The 18,075-nt window shown below is 44.1% G+C and overlaps 1 protein-coding gene across 4 annotated transcripts; it reads left to right on the forward strand.

Moving 5' to 3' along the window:
- The first annotated feature begins 681 nt into the window (after window positions 1–681).
- On the forward strand, window positions 682–18,073 carry glcci1b (glucocorticoid induced 1b). Of its 4 annotated transcripts, none has more exons than XM_078094630.1 (9): window positions 682–841; window positions 1,098–1,475; window positions 5,089–5,237; window positions 10,231–10,320; window positions 12,141–12,233; window positions 13,149–13,286; window positions 14,688–14,877; window positions 15,622–15,742; window positions 15,929–18,073. In XM_078094630.1, exons 2-9 carry the CDS (start codon window positions 1,163–1,165, stop codon window positions 16,254–16,256), a joined length of 1,422 nt encoding a protein of 473 aa, XP_077950756.1. In that variant the 5' UTR covers window positions 682–841; window positions 1,098–1,162; the 3' UTR covers window positions 16,257–18,073. The 4 variants fall into 4 exon arrangements, with proteins under 4 accessions (XP_077950756.1, XP_040020959.2, XP_040020961.2 ...); XM_040165025.2 differs by having other exon boundaries at window positions 745–841; window positions 12,138–12,233; XM_040165027.2 differs by having other exon boundaries at window positions 749–915.
- Window positions 18,074–18,075: the final 2 nt, after the last annotated feature.

The following is an 18,075-nucleotide window of genomic DNA, read 5'->3' on the forward strand; positions in this document are numbered from 1 at the left end:
CAACACAAAGTTAGCCAGCTTGTCGCCAGGAATATCCAGAGGCGGGCGTCCAGCACCTGTGCTTGTAGTACCAGCGCTAATCTCACGTCCCTTAGCCAGCCTTCTTTTGCACACGGCTCTGTTGTCTGTTTTGAATGTTAGATGTAGCCACGCCCCCTGATTTGCCTATAAGAACGTGAAATGTAAAACGGCATTATGAAATAAGCCTCTGGAAATGAAAAACGGCATTATGAAATAAAAGACTCTGGAAAGGAAAAACGGCATTATGAAATAAAATAATCTGGAAATGAAAACTGGCATTATGAAATAAAAGTACCATGAAATAATTAAATGTATTTAATATTTATGTATTTATTGCCTCATTTATTTATTTCATGATGTATTTCAATTCATGTATTTACGTATTTATTCATTTATATAATTTTGACCAAAACGGCATTCCATAGTCGTGTGACGTTAATAATGATTGACAGCTCTTCAACAGCTGCTAATGGGCATCAACAATATTATGACTAACCGATACATACTATACATTCTACATACAGGCGGCACACATGTGCAATAGTTTGGTTTTACATCTTAATTTTCGGAAATAAACTTTACACAATAATAAGACGTTTCCACCTGATTGGATGAAAGTGCAGCCCATAGAAAGATTTCCACCAATCAGCGACATTACTGTACAGAGGTTGTATCCAATCAGAAGCTCAGGAGTGACAAGTGTAGCCCGCCTACAGGCATCCGCCAGTAGTCTGGCCGAAAGAACTGTCATTCAGTCTGAGTGGACATGACGGGGAAGACACTACAGGATCTGGAAAACACGAATTAAACGTCTCGAGAAGTACGGAAAACTACTTTTAAAGTTACTCGTGTGATGGTTTAACCGTAGTTTGGCATGTGTTAGTATCTTATCGGGTAAGTTATCACCAAATAATGTGTCTTTTGGTCCCTCGAACGCATGAGTTGATTTCTTTTTTTTTAAAGGAAGCTAGCGTCTTTTTGTTGTTGCTAACGAGCTAATGTTTATCTTACCGTTCATTCTTTGCCCCCTCCCTCCCTCCCTCCCTCCCTCCTCTTCCTCCTCCTCCTGCTTTTAGAGAAGCAGCAACTTTGGCAGTACGTCTTTCCTCACTGCGATAGGAATTGCAGCCGGCCACGGAGGATGTCCGCCCCGAGCAACTCTCTTCAGCAGCCGAGGGTGAGACGCAGCAATGCGGGCTCCCCCGGCTCCTTCAACGGCAACGGCAGCGGCTGCCGTCTGCACCCCATCCGTGCCACCGTGCCCTTCCAGCTCCTGCGTGGGGGTCCGGGCAGCCCGACGCGGGCACAGACCCCCTACGGTGGAGCCACGAATAGCCGAGGCTCAAGCCCACCATCCAGCCCGTCGCTCAGTTCAGGAAGTGCAAACGTGAAGCAAAGACTGTCCCCCGAAAATAAGGACTCCTCCTGTACCACCGACTCTCCGGCTTCCAGAGGTAAAAAAAAAACCCAACCTAAAACAAAAAAAAACTTTTCTTCAACTGCCTTAAATTAGATAGGCCACGAAATGCCATGTCACCACGTGCTGCTGCTAACTGATCATTTGTCATGTTAACTTTTGTTTTTTGCTGTCACGCCAACCAGTATACAATATACCTTTTTTAATCTTTCCAATTGTGCAAAACACGTGTCATATATAATATTTGATATGGTCACCTTTTAAAGTCTGGAGCAAGGTTGGCACGAGGTTGGTGGATTAACTATTTAGCCTGCTATCGATTTCCGCAGTCGGGCACTCATAAAGAGAATAGAGTGCACTCTTAGCTATCGTTACCCGTGGATTCTTGGATTCCACAGCAGAGGGGGAGGAGATGATTAGCAGAAAGACCTGATTTCATTTGTAAAATGGGCCACGTCAGTCCCAATAGTCTGAGCGAATAGTCAGGTGTTGACTCTCTTCGGTTTCTCCCTCCCATACATACAGCATGCACCACTCTTTTCACATCCTGAGCCGATGCCGAGCTTCAGCACACTTGCACAAGGAGGCCTGTGCTAGCTTGTTTCCTGTCATGATCAGCTGCTTGTTTTAGAAGTGATGAGAAGAAAAACTGTAGGAGGATGCGAGAGTCCAGGCGTCCCCAAATCTGCATTTACTAGTGTGTCACTAAGTCTCATCTATGTGACAGCCTTTCCTGCCAAGTATTGACGCTGAGGCTGGTTTTCCAGTAAAAGTAAAACTTTTTGTGGGCCAGAACAGCATTTATAATTTGTCCTAACTACCGCTTGTTTTTCATGTAAGTGGAGACCACAAGAGACCATCTCTGTTACCCTGAGTGGGTATTTCTGACTCCCATGAAAAGCACAAACTATTGTCACCGCAAGTGTTCTGCACTTAATGAGATTAGGTCGCATGTTGCAGCACAGAAACCACAACACTACAGCTGGATCAATGCCGCTGTCATTAGTCCCTGTTTAAAAGCTTCTCCCTCTTGAACTTTTTAACCAAAATGGGAGCCTGCCATTTTCAGTGCACGATTTTAGTTATTGTGGAGTTGTGAGTGCTTCACATTCCTCCGTTCTTTGAATGAGATGACCTCCAACCTTGACCAGTGTACCATGCAAAGCAGGAAACAAAGTCTCTTCCATAACCGGCTCGCCAGGCACGACACATTTCTCCCATGTTTGGTTAGCGTTTGGTGTTGATTTCCCACCACGGTGACATGCCACACATACCTCTTTTTCTCTGTAACGGGCTTCTTCTAACTCAGGCCAGAATCACCGTGTTAGTGGTGCTGATGGAGTCTCCACCCTCCTTCATCGCAGTGACCTCACAGCTCAAACACCAGGGAGGGGCGTCAGATGATGACTATGATCATTTCAACGCAGCGTCAGTGCAGGCTACTGAAGGTCAGAATCGTAGTGGATTTGGTGATCTTCATCTTTTATCACAGAAGCCAAACTTGATTGTAATTAGAGTAGGCAGCTTTACACCTTGTAATTCGTCGTTCATTGTACTATTTCACACATAATGCGTGCCATTTGGTGAGAAAATTCAGTCTAAAGTGCTTCGTAACACCATCCGTGTCAATGCCAGACCACGTCCCGCTGGTAATGGGCTGCTCTGGTGTTTAGATCCTAGAAGGATGATGAAAGACGGCGTGAAGAGAGTTATATTCGACATGACCCTTTAGGTTCACCAGCATGACATCATTCACTTGACACGCTGTCCCAACAATGATAGTCCTGCTCACTGTCAAAAGGCCAGCTGTGCTGAAACAGCCCTGCTTCATTGTCACCCCTTCAAACTGCAGAGTAGGACCAAATGTCAAAATGAGATGTTGTCCAAAATCAGTCATCTCTGGTGGAGCCGTGCTGTGCTTTCTGTCTGTACGTGACCGACTGGGTGGCATCTGGTTGAACCTTAACTTTGATGTCACGCTTTCTCATTCTTGCAATACAGTTGGAATCGTTAGGACTATTAGCATATCCTCGTCTTTCATTGAGATGCAATGAAACTAGGGCAAGCTAGTTTATTCTTGGAGCTACTCATTGACTGATTTGATTGATGTCAAATGCTGATAAGACATTTCCTATCAGCTGAGGGAAAGCTACTGAAACTCGTAACCTAAACCTATCCTGGCCACGATTAATATCATTGTTCATATTGTATGAAAGCATCACCGTTCTGCTCACTGAACAATTCCTATAGAGCAACACTGAAACATGAACTGCAGGGTTTAAGGGATTTCTCCATGATGGTGTGTTTTTACATTTAAATGATTTAGTCAACGTGATCTCCAAACAGCAAACAAACAGTACAGCATTGAGAGTTTTTGTTTTTCACTCTGTACGTCATTCGAGCAATTACAAAGTCCAATTGAATAACAAAATGTCCAGGCTTTGACGTGGACCAAAATACTGTTGTAAAATACTAGATTCCGAAGGTGATTTTGTTCTGTAAGCACAAGATGAAGCTAAATGATTGTGATTTTCCTTTCAATCGGGGTTGTGCAGCCTTTTGAAAACTTACAGGAAACCATTCTGCTATTGTTGACTGATCTGAACCACGCATTTGTTTTCACATTTGCCTCGGCTGTACAGTTAATAAACCACCCATTTATTTCCTGGAAATGAAGACACTTTTTTAGAGCTTGCTTGGTGAGAGAAAGTGCTTATTAAAATCCAAACTAAAATTATTCCTTTTTATTATTGCATTCCATACTTAGCCTTGAAATCAACACATGGACTGCTTTGATGTCTTTGCTTCTTTCACGTCGGAAGATTATTTGGAATCTGGGGAGACGATGGAAAATACCCACAACCCCAGTTCTGAGAGCACTGGCTTGGCCTGTATCAATATTGATGGAAATTTAGCCTGCTTCCTTTGTCTACAATGCTTTAGGGAATTTTACTGTAGCCGAGTAAGCTTACTAAGGCAATACCTTTGGGTGAGTAGGTCTGTGTATTCTATGTACAAAGAACTACAATGAACAGCCATGTGGTTGTGCGAGGAGAGGGGGGGGGGGGCTCGTTCAGAGAGTTTAGTCTGTGTGAGTGTAGGTTTGTGTGTTCAAGTTCGAAAGGCCTCTTCATAAACCAACTCTGACGACGGAACAGAGTAAATGTTTCCTGATCATCATGCGTTTTTCTTTCTACTGATACGGAATTGAAGGAGCTTTCCTTTGCTACAGTACAATTTAGCCTAACAACACTTTGCGCCATTCTCAAGCAAATGCAAGTTTTGCATGTTTTGTTTTTCTTTTCTTACTGCATGTTGCTGCAGGAATGTTGAGTGGATGCAGGCAGCATTGGTGTGCATTGTGGTGTGGTTGTTTATGGGTTCTTATGTGGGTGGTGTGTGCGCTTAACTGTTCTGCCTCACAGCATACTGCTCTCATAACATCACATACTCCTGCTCAGCCATTTACATTTGCTTCAGGCCTCCGTTCTCAAGCCTATTTGTTTGCCCTGCACTAATACTCGTGAGATTAGGAAAAACTGTCCACACTGGGAGAACCAGAGATTGCAACTGAAGTAGCTGCCTTCAAGAGTTTGGAAATATCGGCCACTTGGTGCGCTTCATTTTGTCACTTTTGTTCTTTCCCGCAGTGGAAAGGTCCAAGTTACAGGTTCGGAGCTCCAGTGCCATCCGACGGACATCTTCCCTGGACGCAATCACTGGACCATACCTCACCGGCCAGTGGCCTCGGGACTCCCATGGACCCTACCCTTCCTGTATGAAAGACAAAGCCACACAGGTACATTCATGTGTGTTCTGTAGTTTATGAAATATGTACTTTGTTATTTATTTTGCAGACCTAGACAGAAACATAATGGCACAAACATAGTTGAGCCTCCGTATTTACTACCTGTTTAGTACTAAATCAATGTGACTATCATTACTTCGCATCAAGGCTTAGTAAACTAGATCCATCCACCTACAGGCAGACTGATAGATGACTAGTTGGTGATATTATGTACTGCTCTCTACTTGAAGGATTAGTATAACATTATATAGATAATTTACAGCACCTTCGTTCTCACCCCGTCAGCTCAGCCATATGACGCCTCAGGGCACAAAAATACTTTTTCCCCCCTAGACTTATACTTGCAAAAAGACGTCTGTAAATCGTTAGGTATCGCCGTGTTTCTCTGAAAAACAATCCCAGAGACAAAGGCCACACGTGTCATCCACATTAACCAATGAATTCAGCGTTCTGTGTGGCATGAATGAAAAGTAAAGCGTCAAGTCTTAACGAGGGATGTTTGAGAACAAGCTCACTCGATTCACTTTATGTTAACTTATAGAATTGTTTGTTTTCAGCGTAGGAGTTTGTGGAGATGACAAATTGAGAAACTGTGACCAATTGTTTTGTAATGGTAATCTGGTGGTAGTCTGTTGCGTCTACAGGCCAAACGGACTTATTTAACATATTTAATACAGTTAACAAGACCTGTGCGTGGATTTCATATTGAGCCTTGGAACACATTCTTGGCCAGCAGCCCACAAATCAGCACCCACTAATCTGACTGATGGCTAAATGCAAATAGTCTCTTGCAGCTCTATTTTTTGGGGGGGGTGGAGGGGGGTGTTCTAAAAGAATATTGACTATGCAAGATCATGACAGGGGCTTCTCCCTCTTTGCTGACAGGAGTCTTTCATCTGTCTGAATGAAGACCGGCAAACCTAATTTACATCGGCTTCATACCTTTAACCCCTCATTTGTCTCGCATTTCTTTGTGTGTAGGTGGAGAAAGTGGTGGGAGGGCTGACAAGATCTCTTGAAGTGGTTGTAAACAGGGTAAACGCTGATCATTACAGGGTTCCTTTGCAGCCCTGGAAAAAATAGACTATTGTGGACGCAGTATATTATATAATTAATCAGTTTTTGAAAATGTTATTGCAAAAAAAAAACATCTGGGTGACATACAGTGATCTTGTGGCCAGTATTGCCTTTTTTCGCCCGTTGAGATTTGCCAATGCTACGTAGTGACATGGCCATGGACCACATATCCCAGCTATTATCAGCACAGATCTGATTGAAGCCAAATGCATATCCTGTCAATGGATTTACGGCCTTCAAAGGAAATTTGTCATGGAAAACATTTGGCCACGTCGTGATGATGATGTGTGTGTGTCAGAGAGTGTGAGAGTTGAAAATCCTTGGACGATTATATGCACAAACTCCCCCAAGAATAACGAGAGACCACTTCCTGTTGGAAAGCTGTGCCTGGGCTCTGCTCTTTCAGTAAGACAACAACAGCAGAGAGCAGCAGACAAAAGGTCCCTGGCCTCTTTTGTTGTGCAGCACACAAGTTCGAGACAGCCTCTCCTTTTGAGCTGTTGTGTGGCCTCGCATGGAGGTGAAGCCGTTTGCACCTGTCCCCCGAGCTGTGGCTGAGTCGAGGAGAAATCCCACTGCTTACCACCTGGCCCTCGTGGCTGCTCTGCCCGCCTGCCTTTTGTGTGGGAGTAGAGGAGCAGAGGGCCCATACATATGCTAATCACTGTTCCGGGATAGGTCTGCGAGTCCTAGGCCCCGTGGTTACAGAACACAAGAGCGTGTCTGTATGAAGATTAGGGCCCTCGCTCACCATGCCGACTTTAAAGAACCAGACAAAGGCGCCCCGATCAAACGGCTTGCGCCGCTCCACGTCTTCTGTTGAAAGTTGCGCTTGTAGACGCCACAAATTGTGCCGCATGCATGTGCGTTCTGAGCCTGACGAAACAACTAGTCGGCAAAGACGAGTAAACCAGCCGGCGGTTTCTCACGCTACAGTGAATCTTCCCAGCTAGAAGTACATGCTCTCAGTTAAGCCTGTTAGAAGCAATCCAGCGTAATAGATCAAAGAAGGGGTTCCACAGTTACTGAGCATCGTCGATAATGCCTCTCGTTGTAAAATGCCGGCTGCGATCGAAGAAAGTGGAAATGACAAAATTGCTGCCATGGAGACATTTACTTATTTTCTGTTATTCTAAGTTCGTTTAAGACGTGTAGAGATTACAGATTCACAAAGCCAACTTCTCAAATCGGACCTCATCTCTAAACCCCACCCAATGATAGCAGTGGCAGTCTGCTCGCACGTCCCGACATGCAGTCCAAACAAAGCCGCACAAGTTCCACTTACATTCTATTGAAGCACGGCTATTATTTCCTGCTTTGGAACAGAGCTGGATTCTTGAGGATGTTGCCTCCATGTAACCTTGTTGGGTGGGAATCCTAAAGGGAAGCAAGCTGCAGGCTATGCTAACTTGCTTTTATCTGCACCGCAGCACATTATCAGTCAAAAGCCTCAGTACAAAAGTCTACAAAGCACACAGCTCGGGCAGGAAGCTGGAGAGCTAGCATGATGAAAGGGCCTCTGAGATTAATAAAGGTGGCTGTTCTGGTTAACGGGCAATTTATGTGGGAGAGGGGAGTTAGGAGGGCAGGCCAGGGCTGTGTCCCTAGAGGCTGATGGCCGGCTGCCTTTCATACTCTGTATCCCTGAGACAAGATTTGGATCAAACTGTAGGAAAAAAGACAACCACCTTGATGCTGTTAACTGGTAACACAGGATTTAAAACAATCTTCCTAGCTGAATTCTCACACAAACTGTTGCTGAAAGTCTGTAATATTAAATAAGATGAATAATGACACTTTTTGTTGTCCGTGACAATGAAGCTTTTCTTTGATTATTAAGATTTTGCTCTTTTTTTTTTTTTTTTTGTCCATATCGCTCACTGCCAAATGAGGAACATGTAGCAAAGCAGCACTCTCCATTTGACGTCAGAAAACATCTGTGAAAACTTAATTTTTTTTTCCTCAACAGCCACAAACTCCATTAAGCCTCCCTGCCCTTTTACAGCAATCTGCATTCTGTATGAACAGACTAAGCTGCGGCATCAAGTCCCTCTGAGGTCTGCCGGTGGCATCAAACGCTGCGAGCCATTCCTCAGGCCGTGCACGAAATGTTAATGCTAAAGGCTAACTACACATCTGCCGTCCAGCGTGGCCAAGCACAGTAGTCCCCTCTTCACGGGAGGACAAGCACCCATTTAATTCGCTGTCCTTTCCCGGGGAAAGCAGCGCCAGCCATCCAGCGCAGACGGCTTCACGGGTGTTCCTCATTATTCACAGTGCGATATTCCATATCATAGGGCACGGCTTGTGCGTTAGTTGGACAGACAGGGGTTGTTCTGTTGGTGTGGGGTCAGACGTAAGGCAGTGTGGCGACACTGACATTTTAGATGTTTCGCACTACTGTGCGGACTATAAAACGTCAGATGTTTGAGCACCAGAGGCACTGTTGATGTGCATAATCGGGGGGGAAGTGGACTGTAGTATGTGCCCTATGAAACATCCTCTTTTTTTTTTTTTTGCATATATTTACATGATTCAGCCGTTTGTGCAGTAACGGTCTAAAAGACATCTTCAATGAGACAGAACGGCCCCTGTGCTCTCTGGTAGAGAATGTTTTGTATACCAGATGTTTTCTTATCGGTTTGCTGTAGACACCGGATCTCTCCGTGCTGTACATATTCAGCCAAATCCCATTGGCGTGTAAAAAAAATAAAATAAACCGTTCCACCTGTTTGTAGACTAACTAGAGGTGAAAGGATGGAAACTGGGCGGCACGGTGGCGTGGTGGTTAGCACTGTCGCCTCACAGCAAGAAGGTCCTGGGTTCGATTCCGCCCAGTGGCCTTTCTGTGTGGAGTCTGCATGTTCTCCCTGTGTCTGCGTGGGTTCTCTCCGGGTTCTCCGGCTTCCTCCCACAGTCCAAAGACATGCTCTGGGGATCAGGTTGATTGGGGACTTTAAATTGCCCGTAGATGTGTGAATGTGAGTGTGAATGGTTGTGTGTCTCTGTGTGGCCCTGCGATTGGCTGGCGACCAATCCAGGGTGTACCCTGTCTATCGCCCAAAGTTGGCTGGGATGGACTCCAGCCCCCCCGCGACCCTGTGTGCAGGATAAGCGGTTTGACAATGGATGGATGGATGGATGGAAAGGATGGAAACTCCAGGGGGAGAAAATAGCACCAGTTGAACGTAGGGCTTTCTTAAGGGATACAATCCCTTAATTGTTTTCCTAATATTTCATTGATTTCAGATTTTCTACTATAACTTTACCATTGAACACGGCACTCATTAGGGAGTTCACCCACTTCCTCAAGTGGTTATCCAAACATTTGACTTTTAAGGTATCGAGACGACGAGCACATCTTCACAACGAGTCGTCACATCAGGTATTCAGTTAAGAGGTCTTTGTATAAACTGTTTCCTACTTACACAGCGCAAGCCTCACGTTCATCTTGAGTGTATGTGTTCGTTTTATAATATTTCCTAGTGCAAATGAATGAATGAATGAATGAATAAAATGAGGGTATTTCATAAGACTCTTGCGTTTCATGACCATGTATTCAACAATGAATTTGTCACCTCGGTTATCTGATCTTTAGGCCGACCCGCCACGTACGCACACCTCAGATGCTGCATCTTGGGTAATCCTTGACTTTGAGGGATTTGTATTCCGTTTAGATATCTTTGTTTCCACACTCAAAGGAAACCTGTGTTTATGCTGTTTCGCAGATAATGAGTGCATCATGCTTATCTTTTGGGTGCCGATTCAACACAAGACATGCCGTTCTGTGGCCACAGCACATTTGGAGCATGTATCATCACTGCAGGAGTTGTGTCTGTTGTGGGTGGGGAAAAGAGTTGTGTAACAACACGTTTGTCATGTGTCTGCATGTTTTAATGCTTTTCAGACTCCGGGTCTCTGGATTGATGAGGGAGCAGAACAGGGAAGTCCTCACCAGCGGTCGGCCTCCTGGGGCAGTGCGGACCACCTCAAAGAGGTAGATTCACCTGTCCTGACCGTAGCACCTCACAAGTCACAGCTGCTACTGACAGCGAGCGGCCCAGATGGCGGGTTAACAGAACGAGGCTGTGTTCGGCGTTCTGTCTGGCTCTAAGCTACGCCAGGATTGGTTTAGAAACGTACGTGCAGCCGACTCAAGGAGCATGTTTTTGTCATTTATGAGATTCGTTCCATTTATTCAAGATGTGTTTCAGTCTGGGTCTGAGGTCGGCCTAAATATTATGCTCCTTAAGGTGGGTTTCCACTCTGTCTGTCGATCTGCCGGACCCGGTGGCCAACCAGCCGACCGCATGGAGCTATTAGCTGTCCCAGCTCTCCAGACAAAGTCTAAATTTAACCTCACTCGCATCTCATTACGGCCGGTTGTTTTTAAAAGACTGTGCAGGAGCACCTCCCAAGGGTGATGCAGCCACATTGATCCCTCTTTTTCTGTTACTTCAAAGCCTTTTGTAAGTTCATAATAAATTCAATTTGATAAAACATTACTACAGTAGGTAAATATAGCAATAAGTTTTGAATGAACATGGCAAGACAAGGATTACGCACTGAGCACATTAGATATACAAAATGTAATGGTTAACATATTACTATTAGATTGTGAAGACAAGTAATGTTCAAGCTTTTATTGTGAATCTATTCGGACAGGCTGTGTCCAAACAGTCCTAAAGGGGGAGACAGAAGGAGACTTGTATTCCTCACAGCGGTGGGATCTCATGAAACGTGATCGAAGAAGAATGTTCGAAGAATCCGATTCCGTCCCATCCAAGTGTGAATGTAGTCATACATTAAAACTAGGCCCACTAGAATAATTAAATGTTGAACTGCGCAATCAATAGCGCGGCCAGGAAAACCTTTTTTCTCATCTGAGATCACATCGGGATCGCCTGGACTTGTCATTATAGACTGCTGCGGTCAGTCAATGGATGAACTGAAATGCATCCCGGCTCCCTAACCGCTGTGGTTACGTGTGTGTGGGAGGGGATCTTTGAATCGAGCAGGTTTCTTTTGTTGCCAGGATTACAAGTTCAGCCCTGAAGACCGCACCTTTGTCTGCACAGTACAACTGAGGCTGTTGGGCTCACAGAGGGTATCTTGATTTTAGGCTGATACTGGGTCCGATGCAGTGACACCCATTGATCTGACTGTTTTTTTTATCCTTCGACATGGTCCATAGGGCCCTGCAACAACATTCAACAGTCTTTATGGGGCCTCAGTCGCACGCGTTTTGTGGAAAAGGGGCCATATTTATTTTGCACGCCACATAAATCAGTCTCCCAGCCGTCTTAAAAACCATGAGAAAATATGATTTTCAACAATACCACAATATTTACCGACATTTACAGTTACATTAAAGAGCTGGAATGTTTGGTCAATCAATTTCTAATTATTTAACACGCATTTCATTATGTCAAATTTATTTGAAAATTAACTTCTCATAGTCTTAACTTCTCAAATGTGAGGATTGTAGCTTTTTGAAATGACACATTGAATGTTTTTGTTTTAGGTCTATTAGTTGGACATATCCTTGAGCTTAAGCCAACTGCAACACGATTAATCAAAACTATTTGTAACATTAATTGAAAATGATCGTTACATTACATTACATTACATGTCATTTAGCTGACGCTTTTATCCAAAGCGACGTACAATAAGTGCATTCAATCGTTACCCGGAGTCCCTCCGTGGGCCAATCACCTCCTAGATGAATTCACTCAGTTTGAATTCACATGTTGACAGAAGTATTGCCTTTACAACGGTCAGTCTTTTGCTGATGTGATGTTACTTGTCTTCCAGCAGATTGCTAAACTGAGACTGCAGCTGCAGCGCAGCAAGCAGGTCATCCGGCATAACAAAGACCGGGAGCAGAGCATGCCTGCGTTCCAGCCCCAGGTGAGTTATTCACGTCGGTATTCACGCGTGGCAAACGGGGTCACCCGGCATGTTCTCTTTCTGGTGAAAACATCAACTCTGTGACTTTGGTGATGTAGGATTGGGTGCACAATAAGGTCGCCCAGCAGAAAGCATTCAAATGAAACAGATGGTGACCAAACCCCATCCCAGCTGTTGAAGATAACAGCCTATGAATATATACCCGGGTTAGGCAAGGTGGTTTTCTGCATTACTCTGTTAACGATAGCAAATTATTAAATGTGTTTCATTTGTTGCAATAATATTCGTTTGGTAGTTATACATCTTTGGGTTTTAAGCATGCAATTATTTTGCAGTTCCTATTTGAGGAGGATCCCATCTGTAGTTTCACTTCACGTTTTGCATGTGACGGTCCGGCTCGTGTACAGACCACATTTGAGAGCACAGAGCAAGTTTATGTTGCACATCCTTTTTACTGAAGGACGTCTAGTTAATGAGTCCCTTCTGACCAGTTATGTCAAAAGTGGAGAGGGAATGTGTCCGGGCATGCCCTGTCCTCTCCGTGTTTGCAGTTCATTCATTAACAGATGCCCAGTAACTGCACACATCACCCACTGTGGGAAAACAAACTAAACTAAATATAGTTATCATACAAAATAAAGGGAGTATGCTTTGCTCCACATCCGCATATGTTCGATCACAATCCGGGCAACGTAATGTCAAAATGCAATCAATGTTTTTGTACTTAATATTTAATCCCACTTCAGTAAGACTTATTTAAACTGAATGCCTCAACCCATTAGATGTCTCCTTAAACTGGATCAGGAAACGGATCTCGGTGCCACAGAGTCTGAGACCCATTCAGTATTATGACTTTAATCGCTCCATTAATCTTGAGTTCACATCTATTCTTACTCATTTTTGTCGGTCTTTCAGTACAAGGGAACTTCATCCGCCCTGTCAACAATCCCTCTGCCAAAACCCTTCATATGCAAGGTGCCGAGCAGCGTGGAGGGCATCAGCCATGAGCTGGAGAGCGTGTTTATCAGAGAGAACTGGGATCACGGGATACAGGTAAGGATGTGTACACACCAGCAACCGGGTCAAACTGTTTTTGTGCTCGTTGAACTGTAAGCGTGTCAGTGCCACAGTACCAAGCGTGTTTGTACCACATCTGAGCTCACTTAACAAGTCTTATCATTTGTACCGGGTGGAATACATTTTTACATCTTGTAACGGAGTAATTTCTGACAGATAAAATCACCACAGCTAATTTAAAAGGAGTTACATAGATGGCCAACAAGGTTATCACCTTGTTGGCCATCTATGTAGGTCAGCTTATTGGGAAATTGCTACATAATCATACAAGAGAAAATGTCTAAATGTCTGATACTTCCCCTAATGTACTAATGTAAAGTACTTTCGGGAAAAAAAGTATTTTCGACTCCACAAAAGCAGTATTACTACAACAAAGATTGCTACAGGTTGGCTGCTGTATCTTTTATTAGTGTTGTGTAATGTGTTCAGTGTCAGCTTGCGATTGATGAAACGATTCATTACGCAGCAATATACTGCTGTTGATCGGCTAAAGTATCTTTATCCACCGCAAGCAACTATCTGCCAAAACTGTTTTATACCAGTGAACACTATATTTAGAGTATGTTTGCTAGTTGACCTTGGTGAGTCAGCTATTTAGTCCCTTTCCTAATGGGGACATAGCTGTAATCTCTCTAAAATAAAAGGTTCTGTCTGTTTTTTGTTATTGTAACTTTAGATATTTCACATATTTATTCACCCATTTAAACATCAGTCAAATTTTACATGTTTATCCCTTTAATGTGTATGTTCAAAATGAATAACTTGCTCAAGCAGTCTTGTAAATTCATTTTCATTGTGGTGAATCACAGGCTTGACAGTAACACGCGCGCAAATTCTCACTCCCACTGAATTAGATCGCTTAAAAGCGAGGACACCAGTAAATCCTGTCTGATGTGGGGTGGTGAACCTTGGCAGGACTGTAAAACTCTTCTTAGAAAGTCACAGACATGCGCGCGTGCACACACATTTTAGACACACATTTAAACGTACGCACCACTACAGATTTATAGCCTGCTGCGCTCCCCTCGCTTTCCTGCCTTTCATTTGCATAATTTGTGCCACAGCAGAACGCTCCTCACATCACACTGCTCGTCTACTGTCACGAATCACTGTCTGGTGTGATGTTTGCTTCTCCAATTGCTCTTTGAACACACACACTCACACACACACACACACCGTTCTAGATTCAGGACATTTTAGCTGGTGCTCTGAACCCAGAGTGACGAGTTAGTCACTCAAGGACACTTTGCCTCTGATCCATGAACCTTTTGAGTTATGATTCCATCCGAACGCTAAGCACCACCCCTCTGACATTTTAAGGTCTTTGTGCATTAATGCTTCGACTCTCCCCGCCCCCTCTGCACTCTGACCTCACAGGCCATGGACGTGGTGGATGGCCGCCGCGCCCCCTTTCCTCTGCATCGCAACAGTCGCAGTGGGGACACGCGTGACACGGACACACAGGCCCCCTCAAGTGGCAGCTCCAGCCCGTCTCCCCGCCCCTCCAGCTCTGACCACGCCCACTCCCCCGATGGAAGTCCATGCTCTGCAGAGGAAATTGACAAAGGTGTGATGTTTTTGGGGGGCTTTAGAGGGGATTTTATGAGAATGCTTTTATAAGAAGCAATTTATGGAATGGCAACGTCTCTGGTACAGTTATGAGTCTGACAATGCAAAACTAATGTGAGCTTGTGGTAAATAAGTTTTATTAATTTACTGCCATGCTGAACTGTGACCTCCACTTGCGTTAGTGTGTGTGTTTGTTCAATTGTTACTTGCACGCACTTAAATTATATTATAATTACATAAGCTTGTCTTAAAAACATTGACAAAGACACATGGATAATACAGCAAAAGCTGTGCTGCTTGTTGAGTCTCAGCAGTTTTTGACGAGATACTAAAAGCTGTCATTAGGTAACTGTTTCCAATAGTTCTATCACAGTTACACACACATCATTAAAAGAACCTATAAATATTTAATCTAAGAATAAATTAAGTAAAATGTCACTCAGTGCCGTGTATGGAGATGTCAGGTTATTGCCAAAGAGACCACAAAGTTTTTTTTTTAAATAATTTTTTTTAGAATTAATAGTAGCAAACCACTGTTAATCTGTGATCCTTCCGGACTCCCCCTCGCTGCTCAGCACACATGTGAACCACGGGTCAACATGGCGTTTGTGAAAACGGGTGTTTACAATGCATAAAGCAGGGATCTGAAAGCAGTATTGATTTGGTGGCGGTACAGAAACTCGTATTGAGAAGTGTCTTACTCATTACTAATAACCAGGTTGTTTTATTTTGTTGTTTCCAGATAGCGTGTGCAGTTCTCCTCTCCCTAAGTTTGCCACATCTCCCAAACCGAACAACAGCTACATGTTCAAACGGGAGCCTCCAGAGGGCTGTGAGCGAGTCAAAGTGTTTGAGGAGCTGGTGTAAGTCTTGTTTTCATTTTTTACAATGTGTTATTTTTGTTTTTTTCAATGCACCACCTGTACTACTTCACGGACCGTTAAGAGGACAAAGCCAACCAGCGTATTTGCATCGTGGGTGACTGGTTGAAGGCAAAGCGTCTGTCTGTGACAGACAAAGTATTGAGTGTTACCTTGAATCGTCTACAGGTCTGGCAGATCAAAAGGCTTCCCCCTCTTCTCGTGCCCCGACAAAAACAAGGTGAACTTCATTCCCAGAGGCTCCGCCTTCTGCCCCGTCAAACTCCTCTGCTCCTCCCTGTTCTCCCCCATCTCTCCCTCGTCCTGCTCCCCCACCAACCACCACGGCATTGACGGCCCGGGGCCTCAGGTGACCCCAACTCTGCACGCTGCACCACTAGCCAGCTTTCCGGCACCCACCGACTGGAGCGCTGTCACGAGCGCCAACGCAGACGGCCAGAGCGCCGACACAGAAGCGGGGAAAGACGACTCGGCACATGTTCTCCTCACCAGCTAGTCTTCAGGTATTCACAAGCAGACCCACCTGCAGCTGAAGCATCACAGCAAGTCAGGTGGTTTTGGCTTTAAAGCACAAAAGAAAAAAAGAAAAAAAATCCTTGCACAAGCCAGCAGGGGGTGCTCACGGTGCAGGAATGACAGAACGCAACGTCGGATGATGGTACCAGCGTCCCGGTGCACAAGCTTGATGGTGGATGTTGAACCCCGTCTCTTCACCCATCGCTAACCTAGCCTTCTTTCCTTCCTCGTGTACCGTGACGACACCAATAGCAAAAACAGCTTTGCTTCAGTTCGCAAAGATAAAATCGAAACTGCTCAAATAATCTTGCGTGAAATCCAAAAAGTCTTTCACCAGAGACAGCTGTGAGGTATCAAGCATCTACTGCTGGTGTTATCTAACCAGCGTATTAGCTGTTCAGTGTGCTAACATCTAAACTACATATACATAAGCTTTTTTTGACAGCATGGGACATTCCCGATTCATGTATCAGGGTCGGAATGCATTACACCCACGTTAACCGCAATGTTTGCACTTGTTACGACGTGGCTCAGAATGATACAGGCCATGGCCTCTTTTGTTCTGTTTATTTCAAAGTATTTTGTAGCACGTTGTCTTTGTGAAACCAGCAGTTGCTTGAGTGCTTCACCCAACGGGCTCACAAGCACAGACCTAGATCTGCTTTTCCAGTCCCATCACTATTTGCTCATCACAAAAAGCAAATGTCAGCATTTTTTTTTTTTTCAGTGACCAAATAACCAATTAAAAAGCACACAACCCCCCCAGTTGCCTTGATGTAATGCCCCACACTACACAGAGCAACAACTCAGGTCTTGTGGAATGTACTTGCTTGGACTATGTGGCCTTTCCCGAGTGTTTCTGAATTTATTCTACTGAAGGACTTTCCCGTCTACTGCGGGAATTGAAAATATATTGTTATTACGGAGCGAATCGACCCATCGTTGACACGCCTCGTGGCCTTTTGCGTTAACCTGTTCAGGTTAGAGTTTCAGGTGCTATGAAGCATTCCAGAGATCACTGTTGCATCCGTGAACCGTGAGTAGCGGAGCAAGCTACATGAGGTACACCTTCTCGAATTGAGACTTTGACAGATGTCCCCTTCCCCTCGACCCTTTTTATTAAATATGTACCAAAGCAGATTGGGAAACCTTGTGAGGCCAGTCACGTGTTTCAGACACAAGCAGCCCCACTTTTGTGCCAGAAGCAGAATGTTATGTGCATTTTGTTTAGTCTATAAACAGTTCAGCGCCATATACTTTGGTTCATAGTGTTTAAAACACGGCGATAATCGTTGAACCAAAACTAAGCACTTACTTGGAAGTGAGATGATAATCACTTTTTAAAGTTTTATTTTAGACCAATTTTTGTAAGTTAACACAATCAGAATTTAAGTGTGCAATTGATTTTTGTTTGAGGTAAAGCTACACTAACAACTTTTGTGTATCAGTTTTGTTCAATATACAGATCCAAGAAGTTACCTGCACAAGTTATATCACGGGAACATATGACTATACATGACTTATTTCGAGCATGTTGAAATTATAAGATGATCTAGTAAAGGTTTCATTCCAGATCGTTGGTCTGTACGGCCACGACGACACAGACGATAAGAACCACATGCAACACATTCCACACTGACAAAGTTCCAATCCTACTAATTTCTATTCACAAGCTCATTGTGCAGTAAAGAAATGGTTGTCATGTTTGGCAATGATTATTCAGTTCTGTCTATTACGCAATTTTATGTAGATCTTGTGTTGTTTTTTTCTTTTTCAATAAAGAAAACAAGAAAAGTCTG

This window comes from Gasterosteus aculeatus, chromosome 20, assembly GCF_964276395.1.
Source record: "Gasterosteus aculeatus chromosome 20, fGasAcu3.hap1.1, whole genome shotgun sequence".
Taxonomy (NCBI): Eukaryota; Metazoa; Chordata; class Actinopteri; order Perciformes; family Gasterosteidae; genus Gasterosteus; species Gasterosteus aculeatus.